Source organism: Lissotriton helveticus, chromosome 2_2, assembly GCF_964261635.1.
Source record: "Lissotriton helveticus chromosome 2_2, aLisHel1.1, whole genome shotgun sequence".
Lineage (NCBI taxonomy): Eukaryota > Metazoa > Chordata > Amphibia > Caudata > Salamandridae > Lissotriton > Lissotriton helveticus.
The window spans coordinates 134,259,206-134,283,298 of NC_136060.1; the positions used below are offsets into that span (position 1 = coordinate 134,259,206).

Here is a 24,093-nt window from a genome sequence, read left to right on the forward strand (position 1 = left end):
CGTGAGAGTTCCCACTCTGCACACGACGTCCACAGGCCTCCTGCATCTAATCCCAGTGTTTAGAATTGTAGGCCTAGCGATTCCTGAGTCTAGAAAAGTATTACTTACCTGCTAGCAAGTTCGCATTCCACTTACTGAGTATATGGTTTTTCGTGCCCCTAGGGCATTTGTGTAAATTGTGCGACTTAAAGTATTTTCGTAAGAGTTTTGTTGTGTGCTTAGCTCCCTGACTCATAAAGAGTTCAGGGTAGTCTTGTTATAAATAAATATCTGTTTATTTTCATAACAACTTGTGTGGTGTCCTTTCACTTGGTGTTCAAGGGGTAATGTGATGGTAAAACAGCTGGCTTAACACGCCCTCTAGAGTCTTAGCCTTAGACTGCTCGTATCCATGCTACTAGGATAGCTGGTCTATAAGGTTGACTTACAACCAATCATCAATAAGGGTTGTTTGGACTGATACATAGTGATCACTAGAATAGTGAGCACTGCATATCAGGCCAACTTCTCACATTGGTGAGCAGCGGTTGGGATTTGAGCTTGCTGTTGTTTTGCCACACATATCCTAAGAATATCATTTGAAAGATCACATAAGTTCTGAGGTACATATAACTTAGCTTAGAATACTCTGAGTTCTACTGAACCAGCTGTTGTAGCTCCTAGGGCCTAGCACACCCTAAACTACAACTCTAGCAAGGGATCAGTAGGCAAACATATAGTGTAGGTAAGTGCACCACTTACACCTCACTAGAAAAGCATGTCTACCCAGGGAGAGTCTACTGAGACCCCCCTTGTGGTTATTGACCCTCCACAGGTCAAATCAAGATATGCAGCTCTCAGTTTCCAGGAGATGAGACAAGTGTGTACCTCCAGGAAACTGAAACAGGGGTCTAACCCCACCATTCCCTTTCTGATAGGTCTCTTAGAGACTTATGATGCGAGAAAGATTTCTCAGCTAGATGGGAATATGCCGGCCTTAGAGGGTACCTCTGGGGATCCAGACCTCCCCAACACTGCCAATGCAGTTGAGGAGGAGGATCAAGAGGAACTCTCAGGGGATGAGGTAGACAAAGGTCTTGAGGTAGTCAGAAGGCTAACTAGGGCCAACTTAGACTTACTTGGGCTAGGATCTGGGGGACCCCCAGTACTGACCCGAAGTGGGCCTAACCTTGGAGTTAGGAGAGATAGATCTCTTTCTAGGGACTCCAATAGATCTCTGCACTCTAATGCCTCTTCTCAGAGGAGAAGGAACTCTCCCCAGAGGAGATTGACTTCCCCCCAGAGAATAGAGCATGAAGCTAGAATGAGACAGGCTGCTCCGAGGATTGAAAGGGAAGAACTTGCCCTGGCCAAAGAAAAGCTTGCCTTTGCTAGAGAGCAGCAGATGAGTGGGATAGTTCCCACTGGTGGCAGCAATCTCCCAAGCGATAGAGAGAAGGGTTTAGATACTAAACACCTGACAAAAATAGTGCCCCCCTTTAAACAAGGGGATGACATCCAGAAATGGATGGCTGCTCTGGAGAGGGCCTGCACTGTTTGGGCATTCCCCAGAGTCAGTGGGCAGCTATACTGTGGCTCTCCTTTGATGGTAAAGGTAGAGATAAGCTCCTCACTACAAGAGTGGAGGATGCTAACATTTACCAGGTCCTGAAAAATACACTGGTTGATGGGTTTGGTTTAACCACTGAGCAGTACAGGTTGCTGTTCAGAGACACCCAGAAAACTCAGTCTCAGGACTGGTCTGACTTTGTGGATTGTGCCACTAAGGCTTTGGAGGGCTGGTTGCTGGGTAGCAAGGTTACTGATTACACAGGATTGTATAATCTGATGATGAGAGAACAAATGTTAAATAATTGTCAGAACCAGTTGTTGCACCAGCACCTTGTTGATTCAGATCTGACCTCTCCCCAAGAATTGGGAAAGAAGGCAGACAAATGGGTCAGAACAAGGATCAAGCAGAACCAGAACCAGAACCAGGGTGGTCAGAAGAAAGCAGACCAGAAGGGTAATACTAAGAATGAACAAAATGACCAGAAGTCTTCACCAGGTCCCCAACAAACCAAAGAGGGTGGGGGTCAGGCTTCCCAGAAGAAGAAGACTCAGGAAGGCCAGTCAAAAAGGTGGTGCCAGTACTGTAAAAGTAAGTCTCACTGGTTTAGTGAGTGCACCAAAAGAGGAGGACAAACTCCTACCACTACAGCCCCTAAGGCAACTGCACCCCCTAGTACAGTCAGTAGTGGTAGTGTACCTCCCAAGGCATTAGTTGGGTTAACCTTGGGAACTTAGGGGTCTGACAACTTAGTTGGCACACTCACTCAGGCTGTCCTTGTCTGTCCAGGGGATATGGATATATCCCCTGATGTCAGTCCCAATACTTTGGGCAAATACAGGCAGACACCTTTGATAAATTGCAAAATGGCTCAGGCCCATAGGGACACTTGTGCCAGTGTCACCATGGTGACACCTAACTTTGTGGACCCTGGACAGATCATGCCAGGTACAGATTTCCTGGTGACCAATGCCAGCAACGTCACTACCAGTCATAGTATGGCGATTGTTGCTTTCTCCTGGGGAGGGGTAAGTGGCCAAAAGAAAGTTGTGGTTAGTTCAGACCTCCCAGTGGATTGTTTGTTGGGCAATGATTTGGAGTCATCACTATGGTCAGAAGTGGAGCAGAGGACTCACATGGAAATGTTAGGCTTGCCAGCACATGTGCTTGCTGTGACTAAGTCACAGGCCAGAAGATGCCCCACTGAACAGGTGCTGGATCCTGGAAGAATGGACCAGACACCTTCCAAGAAGAAGAGCAGTAGGGTTAAGGCTTTGCCTTCCCCCTTGCCCCAGGTTGAGGATCAAGTCTCTGAGGAGGCTGATCTGAGAGAGCTGAGGGAAACTGAGCCTAAAGAGCTTGAACTTGATCAAGTTGAGTTTCTGGGCTCAGGGGGACCCTCCAGAGAAGACCTGGGGAAGGCACAGTTAGACTGCCCTTCCCTTGAACCCCTCAGACAGCAGGCTGCTGCTGAGGCTGCAGGGAATGCCACAGGTGCCCACAGGGTATACTGGGAAGATGGACTCCTGTACTCTGAGTCAAGAGACCCCAAGCCTGGTGCAACCAGGAGGCTGGTCATCCCCTTGTCTCTGAGAGGTTTCCTTCTCACCTTGGCCCATGAGATTCCCCTTGCAGGTCATTTAGGTCAGACAAAGACGTGGGACAGGCTTGTCTCACACTTTCACTGGCCCCACATGAATGAGAATACCAAGGAGTTTTGTCGCTCCTGTGTCACTTGCCAAGCCAGTGGTAAGTCAGGTGGCACAACAAAGGCCCCCCTCATACCACTACCTGTGGTGGGGGTTCCCTTTGAAAGAGTGGGGATTGACATTGTTGGTCCAATGGAACCCCAGACAGCATCAGGGCACAAGTTTATACTGGTGGTGGTGGACCATGCCACCAGGTATCCTGAAGCTATTCCACTTAGGACCACTACAGCACCTGTAGTGGCAAGGGCCCTAGTTGGAGTGTTCTCCAGAGTGGGCTTCCCTAAGGAGGTCGTTTCTGACAGGGGTGCAAACTTCATGTCAGGATATCTGACTGCAATGTGGAAGGAGTGTGGTGTGAACTACAAGTTCACCACACCCTATCACCCACAATGCAATGGGCTTGTTGAGAGATTCAACAGGACCCTCAAAGGGATGATTCATGGACTACCTGAAACTCTTAGGAGAAGATGGGATGTCCTGATCCCCTGCCTCTTGTTTGCTTACAGAGAGGTCCCACAGAAGGGGGTTGGCTACAGCCCTTTTGAGCTTCTGTATGGGCATCCTGTAAGAGGACCCCTGTGTTTGGTGAAGGAAGGATGGGAGAGACCTCTCAAAAAGCCTGCAACCAACATAGTGGACTATGTACTTGGTCTCCGCTCCAGGATGGCTGAATACATGGAGAAGGCATCTAAAAACCTTGAGGCAAGCCAAGAACTCCAAAAAGCTTGGCATGACCAGAAGGCTGTCCTGACTGTGTACCAGCCTGGACAGAAGGTGTGGGTGCTGAAGCCAGTGGCCCCAGCAGCACTCAAAGACAAATGGTCTGGGCCCCACACCATCATTGAGCAAAAGGGAGAGGTTACCTACCTGGTAGACCTTGGAACTCCCAGGAGCCCCCTCAGGGTGCTCCATGTGAACAGGCTCAAGGCATATGTCGACAGGAAGGACATGAGCTTGCTCATGGCCACAGATGAGGGACAGGAGGAAGAGAGTGACCCTCTCCCAGACCTGCTCACTCAGAATCCTGATGATGGGTCAGTAGATGGTGTTGTCTTTTGTGGCAGCCTCTCTGAACATCAGCAACAGGATTGTAGACAAGTTCTGCAATCCTTTAGACATATGTTCTCTCTGACACCCAGCCAAACTGATTGGTGTACCCATGAGGTTGACACTGGGGACAGCCTGCCTGTCAAGAGTAAAATCTACAGACAGCCTGATCATGTGATCATGTTAGAGACTGCATCAAAACTGAAGTGCAGAAAATGTTGGAGCTGGGAGTCATTGAGCCCTCAGATAGCCCTTGGGCTAGCCCAGTAGTTCTAGTGCCAAAGCCTCACACCCAGGGTGGTAAGAAAGAGATGAGGTTTTGCGTAGACTACAGAGGCCTCAATGCAGTCACTAAGACTGATGCCCACCCAATACCAAGGGCAGATGAACTTATAGATAGATTGGCTTCTGCCAACTACTTAAGTACATTTGATTTGACAGCTGGGTATTGGCAAATCAGGTTAGCTGAGGAGGCCAAACCCAAGACAGCATTTTCTACCCCTGGTGGGCATTATCAATTTGTGGTAATGCCCTTTGGTTTGAAAAATGCCCCTGCCACCTTCCAAAGGTTGGTGAATCAGGTCCTCACTGGGTTGGATGACTTCTGTGCAGCTTATCTTGACGATATTGCTGTCTTTAGCTCCACCTGGGAGGATCACCTGGTCCACCTGAGGAAAGTGTTAGAGGCCCTGCAAAAGGCAGGCCTCACTATCAAGGCCACTAAGTGCCAGATAGGGCAGACACAGGTTGTGTACCTGGGCCACCTTGTAGGTGGAGGCCAGGTTCAGCCATTGGAGAGTAAAATACAGGCCATCAAGGACTGGGCTCCTCCAATCACCCAGACTCAGGTTCGAGCTTTCTTGGGCCTGACTGGTTACTATAGGAAGTTTGTCAGAAATGATGGGTCCATAGTGACCCCCCTTAATGACCTGACAAGTAAGAAGATGCCAAAGAAAGTTCAGTGGACAGAAGGCTGTCAAAAGGCATTCAATGACCTAAAGCAGGCCATGTGCACAGCACCTATCCTAAAGAGTCCAGACTACTCCAAGCCATTCATTGTCCAAACAGATGCTTCTGAGTTGGGTGTGGGAGCTGTTCTATCTCAACTGAATTTTGATGGTAATGACCAGCCCATTGCTTTTATTAGCAGAAGGCTGACCCCCAGAGAGAAAAATTGGTCAGCTATTGAGAGGGAGGCCTTGGCTGTGGTTTGGGCCCTGAAGAAGCTGAGGTCCTACTTGTTTGGAACTCACTTCACAGTTCAGACCGACCACAAGCCCCTCTTATGGCTAAGTCAGATGAAGGGTGAAAACCCCAAACTACTTAGGTGGTCCATTTCCCTACAGGGGATGGATTTTACAGTGAAGCACAGACCTGGTACTGATCATGGCAATGCTGATGGGCTCTCCAGGTATTTCCACTTGGAGCAAGAAGACTCACCTGGTCAAGGTTAGTTTATTGTCCCTAAGTTTGGGGGGAGGGGGGTCATGTAGGAGAGTAGGGTCTGCAATCCTATGATCACCCAGATTTTTGCTTTTTTTGCTTCACTGGTTTACGCCTTTCCCTGGCTGTGGGCCTGCTAATCAGACCCACAGCCTAGCTGTTCTCTCTACTCCAAATTGTACACAGGTACTGAATTGGCACTGGGCCCTCTCCAAGTCCCTGTACCCAGGGCTGAGGTGCACCCAGAAGTCTCCCAGGGGCTGCAGCATGTATTATGCCACCCCTGGGCTGACTAACTAAATCAGACACAACTGGCTGCTTGACAGCTGGGGCAGAGTGGTGTACTCACCCTCTGCTGTAGATATAGTATTCCTATATCTAAACCTAAATGGACACACAGATCTCCTATCAGTCACTCCTATGGCAGGCCTTGACAATCCTGAAGGCAGAGTGCTTGGAATCGTGTGAGATGGTGCCCTGGCATGAGCTGAGCCTGTCTGCGGCTTTCGGGATCTATCCCTTAGCCGTTTCCATGATATCGCATACCATATACTCTTAAGTGCATTATAATCCTCGCGGTTATATGCCAACTCTGGTATCGCTTTATCAAAACATGTCGAGTAAGGTGTCATACGAATTGGAATACTAACCCCTCGCCAATTATGGCGACGGGGTTAGCATCCCACCCTTCTAGAGGGACACGACATGTATGTAACCTATAACCCCGGTTAAAGTCAAACAGAGCCTTAGCTCCACAAAATGGATGCTGCCACCGAGACACAAGTCTGCCCTCCTGCTGCTGGGAGTCCTCCCAGAGCAGGAGGCAAGGACAAAGGGTTTCCTGCCAGGGGCGGTGCTAGCACCATCCCAGACAGGATTTTGTGTATTCTAGGTCGGCAGGGCTTCAGAGGAAGGTGACTGCAAGTGGCACCCCGGTGCTCACTGTGCATAGGCCGGCTTGAACCAGTTCCAGGGGCACACCAGACCCTGGGCTGGAGAAAGCCCGCCAAAGGAGAGGGGTGTAACCACCCCCCCTCCTGGTCCCACCCATAGGGCAGGACTTAGTCGCGTGCCAGCCCCTTTTTGCAGGATAAAGGTAGGAACTGGCCCCCTTCCAAATCAGATCATCTTTGAATCCTGAAACTACTTTCCACGAAAGGAACTCAAGACTTCTTCCCAAGATTCTCCCTTGTGACTAAGGAGTAGTCACCCTGCAGCAGCAGGCACCAACCAAGCATCGCGGTTTGTTGCCAGTCTCTCCTTCGGATCAAGACTGCTCCAGCACGACGAGAACCGGCTTCCCTGGCACCTCTGACCTCAACCTACATCATCAGCCCAGCTGTGATCCGTGGGTGCGACGAGACCTCGAGGGACCGGCCATCTTCAGAACTGCACGACGCTTGTCCAGCAGGACTCCCGAGTGACCCTCGACTGAGTGCTTTGGGGTAAGAGAAGCCCCGACCCTGAGCAGCTCCAGCACCGAAGTTCAGCCCCCCTGCATCCACGAGATCTGCGTGGGGCCCTTCTGCTCTTTGCTGCTCACCGCGTTGTCCAGGTCGCTTGCCCGTTGGCTAGTGGCCCCCTCACGACGCTCCACGACGACAACCACTGCTGGTCTGGTTACTCCAGACTAGCCCTTGCTCCCCTCCAAAAGAGGAGCACCCTGGACCCTCCTGGTCCACTCAAGACGCCATTTTAGGTCCACCGCGTGGGCCTTGCATTTGCCAAGACTTGTTGCCCAATCCTGGGTCCAGCGACGTCGACAGCAAGTACCTTCGTGGGACAGCTCGCACCTCCATCCTGGTCGCCGACAACGCCTCCTGGTCCGAGAGACTGCAGAGCCCAGCAGCGCCCACTCACCTGGCTGAGGTGACTTCGTCCGGTGCCATCCTGGTGCCCACTCAAATCACTGGCTAGTGATTCAGAACTTGGTCCCCTCTGCTTACAGGTTTCTTCTTCCCTGATCCAGGCTTGGATCACCACAAACTTTCTTCACTGGCCGCCTGCCAGCAACTTCTTCTTCAGGCTCCTGGTTCTTCAACGAGGGTTTCCGACGCAACTTCAACCCTATGCAGCCGCAGCCCCTGGGCTAGGTAACCTGAGTGCTCCGGTGCTCCAGCATAGTCCAACACCCTAAGTGTTCGGATCCACTCCCGTTTTCGACCCACCTAGTCGGGTTCGCCCGAGAACAGTAACTTTGCAACTGCTAGCCTCCATAGACTTTTTCCCGCCTTACGCGTGAGAGTTCCCACTCTGCACACAACGTCCACAGGCCTCCTGCATCTAATCCCAGTGTTTAGAATTGTAGGCCTAGCGATTCCTGAGTCTAGAAAAGTATTACTTACCTGCTAGCAAGTTCGCATTCCACTTACTGAGTATATGGTTTTTCGTGCCCCTAGGGCATTTGTGTAAATTGTGCGACTTAAAGTATTTTCGTAAGAGTTTTGTTGTGTGCTTAGCTCCCTGACTCATAAAGAGTTCAGGGTAGTCTTGTTATAAATAAATATCTGTTTATTTTCATAACAACTTGTGTGGTGTCCTTTCACTTGGTGTTCAAGGGGTAATGTGATGGTAAAACAGCTGGCTTAACACGCCCTCTAGAGTCTTAGCCTTAGACTGCTCGTATCCATGCTACTAGGATAGCTGGTCTATAAGGTTGACTTACAACCAATCATCAATAAGGGTTGTTTGGACTGATACATAGTGATCACTAGAATAGTGAGCACTGCATATCAGGCCAACTTCTGACATTGAGGAGAAAGCGAAAATATTTAATTGACCAGTACGTTTGTTATACTTATTAGGCACTCTGAGTTTTGCTCGAGAAGAAAATGTCATACGACTTGTTGGGCTTGGTATTGCTACCCAGGAGCACTACTGTTGAGTTATGTGAATCACAAAAAAATCTTACATCTGCTCCCTTGAGGAATAGTACTTGCCCTAGGTTTGATTTACAATTCCCTTTGTGAATCGGGCCCAGTGTTGCTAATCCCCTTCAAAGTCTGCTTATTTTACCTTATATCATCAGTTGATTTAAAATTAACAGCACAGGGGAAGGTTAGGGAGGAGAGGAAAGTGCACAGAGATGAAGAGTGGAAAAGACTAAGTAAAGACTGGGGAAATAGTCAGATAGATGCCAAGTCTCCCATGCTCTAGAGTGTTTAGCTGTCTAGTAGAAGTACCTTTCTTGCTAACCAAAGATCACAAATTGACCCTGAGACCGCGAACAGGCACCAGCTAGTGCAATAAATAATTAGAAGCAGCTCTTAATACATATGGGAACATTTCCAGAGGTGGGAATTCCTACAGAACATAGAACCCTGGGAGCCTGGCCATAAGATATTGCCACTAGTAGTTTGACTTCAAAGGGCAGAACTCCATCCCTAGTATCGCAATGTATCCCCTCCTCTGTTATCTTCTATAGGAATGAATGGAAAAATCGTAGAGAAGACACATGGGATAAGAAAGATATAGTGAATATACCATGTTAGCTTGCCCAGTGATCTGAAATAAAAAGTTCAGTAATGGTGTGAACGGCCTGGGATCACCAGTGCTAGTGCCCCTGCCTCCTAGGATGGACTTTGGGCTGGGGTGTCCCTACTACTGACTTCCTCACCTGGAAACACAAGACATGGAGTTGTAGAAATGAGAACATTGTCGCCCATGTCAAGACCACTGGTGTCAGTAAAAAGGATCAGTGAACTCGGAAGATCCAGAGACCCCCCCTCCCTTTCAAAATGCCAGAGAGAGAGAGACCACATTGGAGAGTGCCCTAAAACATTTCTTATACCAGCACCAACCATTTCTGATCTTTCAATCTAGGAGCAAAGCAGGTGCAAGAATGACTTGCTCAGAAGCCTTATTTAAAGGAAAGCAATGTGACACCCTCCCTCCCCCCCACGCTGTTATCTAGGATTAAGATGGAGCCTCTCCAAGGTACAGCAGGAAGACCTGATAGGATTTCAGTTTCACTGCACTGTTCGCTAGAACCCTAAGAAGTAGTGTGATCTTTCTCATGGGTCTAGAATCAGTGTGACTAGCTGAAGCCAGTGCAAAACTACCACGATGACTACTGCGAAAACAAACTGGCTTTCTGGGCTTGGAGAGTGGAAAACGTAGGCATCCACAAAGTCAGGGATGTTACAGTGAGTCCTGGAAAAAATCTCTGCAGGTCCTCGATCCCATATTCACCCAGATGTTTCTGTGCCCCTCTCAAGAAGACTTCTCCACAGGCTTCAGTCAGCTATGGAATGCTGTTTGTCCTTTTGGTCTCCTTTTATGATGCCGGTCATTACAAGCTATTCTTCCAGGGCAGGTTCCTGCCATTAGGACGACTGCATTGAGTAGGTGGACTGGAGCACAGTCTTCAGACGTCAAGGTGAAGTAAACCATCTGGCAGCTTGAGGACAGTGTAACTTCTTATGGAGTCACTGGTGGGACCCCAGTAACAAACAAAACATGAGCTTTCAGTTACACGTACAGTTATAACAGAGTTTGTCCTCCTGTGCTTTACAGCTTTTTCCAGGTGTTCTAGAAGAGTGAGAAGTGGCTAGTAGCCAGTCTAGCCCTTTTTTATTGCTGGGTCACACCCAGCACAACACAAATTGAGGGGTGAAAGGAAGACCAACTTGGGTACCATTGCAGAGTTGTACTGGCAGACAGGGAAGCAGATGTATATTCTTCCAATCCCCAGCTCGCAAACGTGTGGCTACAGTTAATAGTAACCTGTCAGTTGTCGCATTCAAAGAGAAGCCACTTATTTTGTTCTTCTTCAGTAGGACACCGTTCATGCTGTACATGGTCTACGTATCATGCAGTACTCCTGAAACACACTGCGTAGACATCAAGTAATGCTGCTGTGCGTGAACTATATGAACTGAGCCATTGTACCGACCTAAGACCATCCACTTATCCCTAATACTTTCTTTGACCCACCCTGTACACATGTATAACATCCAGATATCACCCTCGTGAATCATTGCTAATCATCGGCCGTAGTTTTTGGTTATCAGTTGATACACATTACAACATGCTCGATTGTGTTTAATGGCACAACGAAGTGGCTAAAAGGCACAATGCAAACCCTATGTAAAAGAAAGAAAAGTCAAGCAGACTTATGCATTTCCCTACTACATTCACCTGATGCGTCTTCTTTTGATTCCTAGAGCCATAATTGGTTCTTTAATTGCACCCTTCGCAAATTGACATTTAAGCAGTACACAGTCTTACTTTTAGGCCCGAGTGGCTAAGGAGCCCTGCAGTGGCCAAGTTGCTGTATCTTACCCAGCTTTTGCAGCCACCTCACAACTTATGATTTACCAAGCAAGGACCTATAAACATGCCTTTCCTGGCTTGCCTTATCTGCAAGCCCAGCAGGGCCATGGAATTGATAAAATCCCCTTTGGCACCACATCCACCTTGATGAGATGCCGCCCAAGGCCCATTCATATCTAAGGCAAGTTACTGATCCATAATGAGCAGCACTTCTCCTCCTCGATGTATTGTGGAGGAAACAGAATAATAATAAAGAGACACCTGTCTGTGGGAACCAAGGGTTTACTTTATTAAAGAAAGAGAAAACCCATGATGAATGCTGTCGGGGTTACTTTATTGTAAGGGCATCTTAAAGGAAGACTGTTAAGCTTGGATTCCAGCAATGGAATCTGAATGTGATGAGGACGGGGCTCGAGTCGGGGGTACATGCAGTTGGACGGCGTCCACCCACTCTTTTCACAGGGTAGATGCCGTCCACCCTGCCAAGAAGTTGAGCCCCACTCTAAAATATGGTGAATTCGTCCCGGTGTAAGTTTGAGACACCGGGATTCATTCAGCAAAGCCTGTTCGTTATCGGCTTTCCTTCCAAGCGGCCACTTGCAGACGGGGAGGGTGGTTTTGTTAATTGAGGCTCCAGCTGGACCATAACAAAGGCCGAACTTAAGGGTTCATCTGGCCTTCTTTTTCCGAGTATCCTGGCTGGGGCTGCCGGTAGCCTCACACCTAGATGTAAATGCAGAGGAAGGGAAACAAAAGTTGCAGCTTGTTAACACTTCTAAGGCGCATAAGAGAGGCACGATTTTGACTTTGTTCAGATCCCCATATAAAAGAGATATTCATGCACTGTAAGAATGTCAGATGCGTTACTCTGTCCCAGTGCAAAGAATTTAAATACAAGTATTTTTTATTTGTTTTACAGCACTATTCATCCCAATGTAAGGTGCCAGTTCACTTTACAGCAAACATACATTTTATATTGTCAATAAATCACACAAGTTTGTAAATCATTGCACACTATATGTTACATAAGACAGTGAGGGTTATTGGGTGTAGGAGTCACATATCATCCTTCATAGCTCAATGTGCTCTACTAGAAGGATTACAATGCAACTGTGTGTAACAAACGGATCTCTGTGTTCAAAGCAGTAACCTACTTACCTATCTACATAAAATAAGATCTACCATCTGCATGTTACATAATGTGCTTTACAGGAGGCGCATTAACCCTGTATGCTACTTTAAGTCAAAACTAGGACTCGACAAAAAAAATCTTTCATCAAATGTGTTCACCACCAGGCAGCTAAAGCAATCACATCTACATGGAAATGTGCTGCACATGGAATATTACGCCTGGTGGGGTAGGCTGGCAGCAGAGTTAGTTTGTCAATCCTTGGGTAAAGGAATCTTTCACGTGCCGTGAGGTCACTTCCTGCAATGCCACGCACTGTGATGTCACTTCCTGTGATACTACCTAACTTGGAGAGTCCCCCCACTTCTTTTTTTTAGAACTTATGCCCTGGATTAGGGAATGTTATTGTAGAAACAGTTGCATTACTGCTCAGTTAGATGCTGTACTCTTGATCTTAATAAAATATTTGGAAAACACACACCTCGGAGTCTGCAGTGTGCTTTCTCATAGTGGTGACAAGGGGGACTACCCTCATTTATGGACTGACGATCCACTGAGGAATCTACACAGAGATCGTCGACGGACCCCCAGGCATATTCTGGACCTTGGCATTGGAATTAGTGCTTGTTGTGCAGGGCAGTCTGCCAAATCATGCCTGCTTTACAGGGGCTAATTTGCCAGAGCCATTTTCGGATTCGGGACAAATTGGCAGTGCCGCTTTCCGATTTCCGATTCAGTCCACGTGGCAGTGCGCGAGAATGCACGTGAAGGCATTGCATTTCTGTCCCGTGCTCGTTCTCCACATGCCCATTTGGATGCACGCTGCTCCTTAGTGAGGCCTGGAAACCAACGTGCTAATTTCCAGCTTCTGCGTCATGGCTTTGTTTTCAACTTTCCCTTGACTGCTTTGACAGCTGTAAATAAACGCTAGACAGGAGCTTATTGGAACTCCTTCTGTCAGGTATTTGGCACATTGTGCAGAGCTTCGATGATTCACACACAAAATATAACTTTATGATTCAAAACAACAGGTTTATGGGTGCTTTCACACTGATTCGCACACCTTATAATTAAAATATATATATATATATTTGGTGAGACTACTGTACATGCTAATTGCAACACCAAAAAAGAATATAAATGGTGATTCGCACACCGCATATGCCCAAAGTTTGAGTACTTCTAAAATATCAATTTTTTTGGGGTACAAATATCAGCTTTATTTTCCGTTAATTGCATAATATTTGAAGGAGAGTGACAAAATGCTGCAGAATATTATTCCTCCCCCTGCATTTTCACAACTCCTGGTTCTCCTCATATTGAATGGGAACAGTGGAAGGAGGGTTTGGGGCCGATTTAGACGCCATAGAAGAGGAGGTTTTTACAAAACAAAATATGCCATTTTAAGGCCTTCATTGGGTTCTGAGGTAAGAGATTTTTGAAAAATCTACCCATAGCTAATGTGATGGAGGATGGTGATGTTTTAGATGAATACGTTACAGCCATTAAGACCATGGACATGTGTTTCAAGAAAAAGATTCATATAATTATGGAAAGACACACATTTTATTCCAGAAATCAGGGAAGTCCATTGAGTGCTACACAGGAGTTTTAAGAATATTGGCAGCTATTTGTGGTTATGGGACATTCAAGGAAGAAATTATGAGATCAGATGGTGAAAAAACCCAACTATAAAAAGTTACAAGAAAGTTGTTAACTCCAGAAAAGGTAACTTTGGAGAGAGAGCAGTTCAAATTGCAAGCAGGATTGAAGCAACCACGATTTGCATGGAACAGATGCCTGTAAGCCCACATCCAGGTGTGAATGTTGAAAAACATAAAGAAAAGACATTTGAGGGGGGAAAAAGTTATGGAGTGTTACAGATGTGGGAAGAGAAATCATTTAGGTAAATCCTCATTGTGTCCTGCTGTTTATAAAAAAGTGTGCATAGTGTAAGAAAAAGGAACATTTTGCCAAAGTATGTAAATCTACTAATGACAAATCTTTTCCTAAGTAATGTTAATATGATTGAATCTACTTACAGTAATGAAAACAAATCTGAATCTGATAAGGGCAATGTAGTGCTTCCAAGAAGCAGAGGAGGAGGACATGAAGAATAATATTTTGCAAGTAGGAACGGATAGGATTAAAAGACCATATTTTCTCATGAATGTGTTGGAGGTTCCCATCAACATGAGAGCGGATAACGGATCTTTTTTTAAACTAATTAGTATGCAGGAGTGCGATTTAAAAAAAATATATATATATATATATATATATAGTTAATAAAGTCATGTGAACGTCCGGGTGCGTATGGAGTAAAATTCAAAGAAGTAGTAAAGACAGTTTATACCATTCTGGACTTTAAAGGGAACAAGGTGCAGGCCACAGTGTATGTGGCCTAGGATGTTCATGCCTGTTGGGATGGTTGGAACAGAGAAAACTGGGGATCATCTTGGATTCCAATAGCCCTGAGCAGTTGTTATTGAAAAACAAATGTGTCATGGTTGGTGCAGTAGATGCATGTCCTTGGTTGAGTGAGATTACAGAAATCTTCCAAGAAAAATTAGGTACATTGAAGTGTTTTCCTATCAGATCATATTGAAGTCTGGGACAACACACGTTGTACATAAAGTAAGATGTGTACCCATGACAATAAGGGAAGAGCTCAAGAAGGAATTGAAAAATCTGTGTGATCAAGGCAAATTAAAGCTATTGAGAGCGCTGAGTGTTTGTCCCCAATCGTAATAGTGAGGAAAGCAAATAGGTCGTTGAGGATGTGCATCGATCTGAGAGACCTCAATGAAAGAATTTGGCATCCCCTACCAAATATAACTGAAATGTTAGCTTGTCTCAAGGATGCCAAGGTGTTCTTAACTTAGACATGATGGCTGCATATCATCAGATCACGTTGAAACATGAGTTGAGGTATTTAACATCATTCATTACTCCTGAGGGAGCATTCAGATTTTTGCGCATGCCATTTGGTTTGGCCTCGGCCTCCTCTGTATTTCAACGTGTGGTGGTGGCAATATGCAGAGGTATACCAAATGTCAGATACTTTCAGGGTGACATCCTGATATTTGGTCATAACGTGTCATCTAATGATAAATCCCTGGCTATGATGTTGTACCTACAATTTATTCCCAAGTGTGCAGAAAGAACATGCAATCTTAGGACCTAGCTCAAAAAGCATGAGAAATTTGTGTGGAGCGAGGAAATGAATCACGAGTTTGAGGTAATTGAGATGGAGGTGGCTAATTCCATTCCTTTGAAACCATATGACACACGTGACCCCCTCCATTATTGCCACAACTGCTAGCTAGCATGGTTTGGGCACTATTTTATTGCAGACTCCTGGAGAAAAAGACAAAATAGTTGCTATTGTTGCTCGTGCCCTGAGGGGTGCTGAATGTACCTATTCAGTCATAGAGCTGGAAACTCTAGCCTGTTGGTGGGGGGTCAACCACTTTAAGAACTATTTGCGGGTTGTGGAATTCACCATTAGAGTGGATCATAAACCCTTAGTAAATGTCTTTACAACCAAGGGAGCTTTTCATCTGATGCTACGTTTAGCTAAATGCTAATTTAGGCTACAGGAATCCCAGTAAAGAGTGAAATAGGAATACATTCTGGGTGTGAGGAACACATTTGTGGATTGTTTATCCTGTTTACCCTTGTGTGACTGTGACAATGTGGTGGAGGAATATGGAGGAGATTTTAGTATGGTTGGTGCGGTGTGAAATCTTACAAATGGTTGCATCTCAGAAAGTGAGTAGAGGTCTCCTCTTGAGAGCAACGAAATCCTGCAGGATATTACGAGTTTGATTGGCAAGGATTGGCCCAAAGAAAAGCCCTTTATGCATATTGATGCCTTTAAACATGTGTTTTCTGAATTAAATATAGTCAATGGCATTCTAAGAATGGATTATGCATTGCTTGTATCCAGTGGTCTTCATACTGAAGTATTGGAGCTAGTGCCCGAAGCCCACGTGAGAATGAGAGCTATGAAAAGAAGGATCGGAGATATGTTATGGTGGCCAGGGTTGGATAAGGAGATGGAGCATTTTGTGAGCGAGTGTTTAGCGTGTGCTATCAGCGGGAAATACCCAGTCCAGTTGAAGCAATGCCTGTACCAGACAAGGCTTGGACCAAGTAGGGGATGGACATTATAGGACCTATCAATATGGTCAAAGAACGTTGCAAGTATGGAATTGTGTTTATGGATTACGTTTTGCGGCGGCCAAAATTGGAATTCGTGAGGTCATCTAACACCTCACGATGTCCTAAATTTCTTGTCACCCATGTTCATGAGAGAAGGGGCTCCTGAGGAGATAACAGTTAATGGGGTTCAATTTACATCGTGTGAGTTTTACGACTTTTTCCGATTGGGGTGTTAAACATTCCAAGACATATCTGTACCAAATTCGCAGCAATGGCCTGGTGGAAATGTGTAATCGAGTTATCAAGAACAACATTCGTTATCCATTGCTACTGGGTTGGATTGGGGCAAAGAAAAGGAGGATTTATTGTGGGCAATTCACACCACTCCTAATGCAGTCCAGAAGCGTCTTGTTTGCCCTGCTTAAAAACTGTGAGCCTGCTACCAAGTAGATTTGTCCTTGGATGGATGTGTCCAAGGTAGAAAGGAATTTGTTATCAGTAAAGTTGGAACATGAAATAGTACAAAATAAGTATGCTGGTTGCATATAACCAGATAGTACAGATAACTTGCTTATTAAACCAGGTGATGTGGTCCGAGTTCGGCTACCAGACATCATGAAAAGGGCCAGTACAAATAATCTCAACCAAAGAAAGTTATCCTGGTCAAGGAACCAGTAGTCATGTTGGAGCATAACAAGAGGTGAAACAAAGATAGGTTGTCTCCCTGGAGGGGTAGTGGTGTATGTAGAGGTGATTGTGAGAGAGGGGATAGTGTTCATCCTGAACAGACAAAAACCTCCAGGAGAACTTGTGAGAGATCACCCATAAAACTGAGGCACTGTGTAATCTTCCCATTTTCCATAATCTATTTGATATATATATATATGCATTGTTAGTTGTTCTAATGATGTTTACTGTTTAGATGTTGTTTTTGTTTTGTTTGTATTATTTTGGGAAAGATTGTGAAAAGGCGAGATGTGTTGGGTTTAGATTTCAGCAATGAAACTGCGTTTCTGTTCGGTCGATCGCTGTACTCTCGATCTTAATACAATATTTGGAAAATACACCTTGGAGTCTGCAGTGTGCTTCATCATACAGACCTTACATGGTAGTCTGTATAAATAAGGATGGATGTAATTTGACAGCAGATCCCAGTCGCATGGTCGCAAAGAAATCATAGGGAAAACGTACATTTACTAATCTGAGTCAAGGTGAAAAAAGGATGTGTAGGGACAGAATGATATACCTTAAGCCACTTGTATAAAGTGGGCTTATCGTTTATTCTAATTTACATTCCCCTTTTTCCCTCGTATGCCCATAAAAAACTAAGGTGAAAGATTTTATCTCTAAAACAAGCTTTCCTATAAGTTATTTCTTAATCGCAAAATATCTCTCTGAATGGGAATGGGTGTCAGAGTAAAGCTACTCCAGAGCAAATTCATAGGTTTGTTCTCCAAGATACTACAAGTACATTAATTATCATTAGTCACCTGTTCGAGACTTGGAGTTTGTAAAGCTTTAGTACAACAAAAGTGTTAGTAAAGCAATCCACTTCATGATGTCAGTGGAGATCCAGACATCTGAGAGGGAATGAAAATACTGAAGCTTTATGATCCAGGACCTACTCATTAATCCATTGAAGACCAAGGAAAAGTTTGAGGATGTGTGTGCAATAGAATGATCAGTTGTTTCAGACTATTGGTACAAATAGCCACCCTGCACTGGTAATGTTTGACTGAAGCGTGCCTTTGATATTTCCTGATATCTATCCAAGGGGATATTGATTTCCCTTTCGATGTCAACCCTTGAGAAGGCATTGTCTGCATTCAGTTAAGGGCAGTACGTGCCACTTCAAGCCTCCTTTTCCTAGCCTTTGAAAATTTGATTAATTTGTGCATAGTTCATTTTATGTTACCAGCGTTTTTATCGCACACTCTAACGTTTTTGGGTACAATAGTTTTTTCTGAGCCAAGGCACACTTTATGGGTCTGTGATTCTTGTTGAACGGAGTCAAGGTGGTCTGTAGTCACTCTGTTTAGATAGTCACTGTGCTTGGATAGTGACAATCAGTCTGTCCATTGCTTAGTAAAGTTTTGTATCAGATGATGGCTTGAATAACGAAGGCACATATGTACTGCCATTGCCAAATGTTTCCTGCACATCTTCTTCAAATCATCTTTAGTGAACATTGGGGGTGGAGGGGAACATTTTTAAGCTGGATCATTCAGATTTCCCAACCTAACAACTCTTCATGCTCTCTATTCACCTGCCCCCACTGAACCATCCTGACTCCCAATTTACAATAATAATTTCTTTAAAATTGAAAACAAACTTTACCATTCTGCTGTATGCATGCTTCCTTTTAGACACTGTCATCACGTGTGTGAGGAATGCAAATCAAAAAATGCAACAAATGAAAATAAGACTACTCAGCCTTCGTCATCTTAAAACCATGCAGGTAAGATGAGGACGAATGTTTATTAATCCGATAAGAGGATAACCCCATTCTTTCCCTGAATGTGCTGATGAGGGTCTTGTTGATTTCATCATACACTGCTGGTAAGTCTAGGAGGGTAAGTAGGCACAAGCCACCCTTTTTCCTTATGAAAGTGTGTTGTCAACAATTTTAAGTCTATTTGTTTCTCTGCTACACTCTGATCTGAATCCGTACTGTAGGTCATCTGATACGTTGCAATCTTCAATTAATAACATTTGAGATGCTATACAACTTTATAGAATTTTGACTAACAAATTAGAATTTTTTTACTGGATGAAAGTTATTTGTCTTCAAGCCTTAGTGTAGTGGGTGGCCTGGGACCCGCCCCTCATTCAATAAAGTTGCGTTGTTAATCGGCCCCTTTCAATATTGAATGAGAAATATGCTGGTCTTTCTTGTAGTAGCAGAATTGGATGTTTGTAGTGAGAATATAGTCTAGTGTTAATTTTAGTTTTACCATGTTCGCTTTTAGCAATTACAGTGAATTATTCTAGATTGAACAATTTCCTTTTTGGAGCTAGAGTGAGTAAGGTTTCATCCACTTTTGGGTGTGAAGGGGAATGTTCAAGCTTTCATATCCTACTGCAAAGAATTCTGAGAGCTCTTTAATCCTTTCCTTTGTTTTCTTGATATCAGGAGTGGACATCAGTTTAGTGTGTTGTTTAACAAGGACAAAAAGAAATAGAAATAACTATGTTTCAACCATATTAGAATATTTGAGTTTTTCCCAGCTGTGAGAGCTTGTGCTCATATGTGTTTGAATGCACTGGTTGTAGTAGCCCTTAATTGAGTGACTATTCATCTGTAGAGATGTTGGCATCATCCAGGTGGAGGAGAATAGATGCTTTCATTGCCTGTTGGGGGTTCCCCCTTGATGCCAAATTTCCCTCTGCACTAGGAATTAGTCCGGGAGTATGTACAATACAATCCATTAACACAACCCCGCAGTACTCTGGTGCTCAATCTGGGCGAATAAGGAAGCTGAGCTTAATCGGCTGTCATAAGAGATTGCCTATCTTGTAGCCATGGGTTGCACACACTTGTTTGAGAATCCTGCTATTATTATTAAAAAAAAGATAAAAACTGGTCTCAGGACAGTTTCATCAAGCATAGACCTGCCTCTATGGAGGCTGTGGAGGTGGAGAAACCAGTTGTGAGAGATTATTGTCACTCTATCTACTTTGTGATGGATGTGTATGAGCGAACAGTACTGGCCCGATTTTAGACTGGGTAGGAATCGTTGGTTGCTATGTTTTCCACAAGAAAATACTCTTTTGCAGATAGACATTTGTCCATGTGATCAGACCCAGTGTTTATTGCACTTAGTTTTTTTCTGTCATTATTACTTACCTTATACAGGGAGATTTTTCTTGGCATTGTTGTGTAGGTGCAAGTTTACTAATGTAAAGTTGACTTGCTCTTCTTCCAGCAACTCGATCATTATGACATTTGCTATTCTGTCGATTGTTTTTTGAAGTGTATTTTAGCACAGAGAAGAGAAAGTTGTTTTAATTGATTCCATATTGAGCACAACTGCACTTTGTTAGGTCTCACCTGCGTGGGCTGCGCACATGCGCAGTCTCGCTGGCGAGATTTTATGTTTTTGAGGGAGTTTCACTAGCAGACTTTAAGCCCCGCCCCTCTTTCCCATTGGCCGGCGTCACTATGCTAAACGGTGGGCAGCCATTGGGAAAGAGCATTCTGAGACCTGGACTTTTCTCTTTTTGAGACGGCCCACTTGGACGGGCTCGTCTCCCTTCCGTTTGGCGTAAAAGGTTTCTTATCTTTATGGGGCCATAATAAACCTTTTACGCCAAAAGGAAGGCAGACGAGCCATCCAAGTGGGCCGTCTCAAAAAGGGAAAAGTCTCTGTCATAAACGGGCTGCCTGGCGAGTGGTTGTTATTTAGTTTGCAAACATCAACGCATTCTAAATTTCTCACCAGTCTTGCATGTACACGCAAGGTCATTTAATACAATAGCATGAATGTATTTCTCTGCATCCCGATTTTTTTTAATCCCATAATTATTTCCAAAGATGCATGTGTTACTGCAGGTTTCCATTGAGCTAATTACTTTGACTGGTCTTTCCGTTAATCCAAGCGTTCACGATTAACGGGGCAACGCAATAAAATTGTTCCGAGCCCTTTTTCTGTCTATTGAAAAACATTTCCACATAGCTTCCCTGAAATTTCAGGAATCAAAGTGATAATCTGTCTAGCAAAAAATCAGCAACCAGTTGAAAATAAGACAAGAAGTGACATTTTGCCGGCTCCAGCACGAGGCCTGCCTTCCTTCTTCGACTGGCAGTGATTTCTGCCGCACTCGGGCTTCAGAGCCGAGTAGGAGAGGGCTGGAGGAATGAACGCAGGGGGCCCAGGAGATAATTGGGTCTGACCGTGGACCTCCCAGGGCAGTATTATACAGCAACGTAAATCACCCTGTGGTATTACCGACACAAAATATTTTCTCTACGGCCACCAGTATGAATTTTAGCCGTTCTTTGGCGATTCATTTTAATTTCTCCGATTATTTATGACAGAGCTTGTGGTGTTCACAGAAGGTTCCAGAACGATGCATCGTTATGACACTATGCAATTACCATAATTTGGAACTTCTCCTATCCTAATTGAACCATTATGTTGTAATGCGTTCGATGATTCCTAGCTGAATCAGTCCGAAGGAATAGAAACTTCACAAAGCTACTACGACCGCACCTTGAGCCACACTGCAACTTTTCATCAGCGAAAACCATCTATTTTCTTTCAGTTTTATTAAAATAGTTATGTCTAGCCTGAACTCGACTTTCAGCACGTACTTGGAAAAATATATCACGTTGCAGTACAGGGGCTTAAATTATATTAGTGCAGTTTGTGCCCCGGCGCCCATAGTCCTGAGGGGCCCACTGAACTCTGATAATTGTTATATTTTACTACTACAACTGCAATCGAAGGGGCCATTTCCGCGCTTTCTCAAGGGCCTGTGGCATCCGAAACTGGTCTAATAAATATATTAATGTATTAGTAGCATAATTATCAATCAGTAATGTGGTTACTTTGTGTACCTAATTAGCTTTTGATACAGAGCTTCATGCCACATTTCTATATACTTAGCCCTGTAAATAACCATTTTTACTAGTACCCAATTCAATTCTGCCTACTTCGGAAGGATAAATGGGAGGGGTTTTCCTGTCTGGAGTTGAACGTGTGACCTGTAGGTCATAGCAGATGTCAATGATGAGAGGTTACAACCATCGATCCTTCTTCCAGCTGTAGAGCCCTTGGATTTAACAAGCATTTGCAATGCAATAGGTCTCGCATTTACTCGAGTTTGAGCTATTAACATTGCAAATAACAATGCCTTTTATTTTTGTTTTTAAAACATAAATAAAAGGCAGTGTCATTTACAATGCCAATAGCTTAAACTTGCGTAAAATGCGAGACCTATTGCATTGCAAATGCTTGTTTTTTGGTTTTCCCATATATTGTTTAAATCGACCAATGCACTTCAGATTTTTTTTTTTAAGATAAACATTCTAAATGTATTACTTTCCGGATGGTTTTATTATGCTCTTAATATGTTTATATCTGTTCTTATAACAATGTTGTGTGTTTTATTACGTTTTTATTTTGTTCATCTGCTATGTGCTCATCTTTTATGATCTACTTGGTAAGATCGAATAAAGATCATTAGTGGGGTACACAAAGTTGATTTGGGGTACTTCAGAAAAGAAGGGCTCAAAATTGCCCTACTTGGACCAGCCAGTGAAAACTTGGAGACCCTTACCATCTTTTACAGCACCACTGCATAGCAGTAGATGCTTGAAACCTTTTGTTTATAATACAACTGTAATCCTTTGTGAAGAGGGGAGGTTATTGAAATGTAGAATTGTGTTTATTGAGATGTCCCTTATAAATCATTGCTATTTCTAACTGTTCTTTTATTTTATCAGATGAGGACTTTGCTGGAAAAAGGAGCACGAAGAGAAGCTGTAATAGCCTTTTCAAACAAAATATTTTTTTATTTCTTAATCATGAATAGTGCACTATCGTTTTTGGACAGAAAAGAAACTATAATGAAAAATGTTGTACAATAAAGTTTTTTGAAGTAACTGTGCCTTTTCGTGGTGCCTCTCCTAACTGCATTGCACGTCATAATGTAAACCTTCACAATGCTCTCTTGTGCTATGTAAGTTTATGAACTTCTCTTCGAATGATAATTCACATAATATATTTGAAAACAGAGTATTCATCTGTTCCACGAACATTTTGATGTCTATTGTTAGTGTGAATCCCTTGGGACATGAAAAGATTTTTGAAAATGAACCATATTTAGTCAGTGACGTCGTCAACCGCCCTCTTTAAACGCTGGAGCAAGGGTGAGGAAATTGCATAGGGGTTCTACGAGACTGGTAAACTGCATGCCCCTTGAATATTATTCTGTTATTTATGGGCCTTTTATGTCTGACAGTCTGCAGACAATAGATTATAAATATCCATGTGAGCAAATCCATACCAGAGCTGTGGTAGGGATACAGGGCTGCAATAAACCAAGTACTGTGAAGGCAGAAAAAATAAATGATGATCATGAGTGACAGCAGAGATAAAGACAAACATAAACAACAAGCTTGAGATAGAAAGGTAAGAATGAAATTGTAAGTAGTGGAGAAAGGAAAGATGGAAAGGGGAAGGTAAAAGAGAAGGTAAGTAGTGAAGGCAGGGTGAAAGCATGAAAATAAATGTGAGAGAAAGAAGGTAGGGGTAGCACAATGGGGAAAAACATTAGGGAAAAGGTAGAAGGAAATGTGAAGTGAAGCAAAACGAAAAGGATGTAATTGTGAAAGGGACAGAACAGAGAAAAGAAGGATGAAAGGAGACAAAAATAGGGTGGATGAAAGGATTGAAGGCTGGGTGACAGAAGGGATGGGTGAAAAGATGAATCGGAGGGTAAGAACAGGCGGGCGAAAGGATGGATGTAAGAAGAAATATAGATGAAAGTCTGAAAGGATGGATGGATGGAAGGGAGAACATATAAATGGGTGAGTTGGCAGTTAAATAGGAAGATGGCTGGGTTGATGAATAGAAGGATGGAAAGATCGAGGCTGGAAGAGTGTAAAGTAGAATAGGTGAGCAGATGTCAGGAGGGATAGATAGATGGAAGGGGAAAGATATATATGGATAGTTAGAATGAAATAATTTGAAGTTTGAAAGGTACTTTTCAGAGTGGGTCAGGGTCACTCAATTCTCTTGCGTAGTACCATTAGACATATAGTTGCAAGTGGT

General features: G+C 44.1%; 1 protein-coding gene across 1 annotated transcript in view; it reads left to right on the top strand.

The window, feature by feature from the left end:
- OCIAD2 (OCIA domain containing 2) overlaps positions 1-22,927 on the top strand; it is a 100,099-nt gene extending 77,172 nt beyond the window's left edge. Inside the window, exons 6-7 of the mRNA XM_078678956.1 lie at positions 18,682-18,773; positions 22,764-22,927. Of these exons, the coding sequence (XP_078535082.1) occupies positions 18,682-18,763 (82 nt within the window). The 3' untranslated portion in view covers positions 18,764-18,773; positions 22,764-22,927. The remainder of the gene's footprint in view (positions 1-18,681; positions 18,774-22,763) is intronic.
- Positions 22,928-24,093: the final 1,166 nt, after the last annotated feature.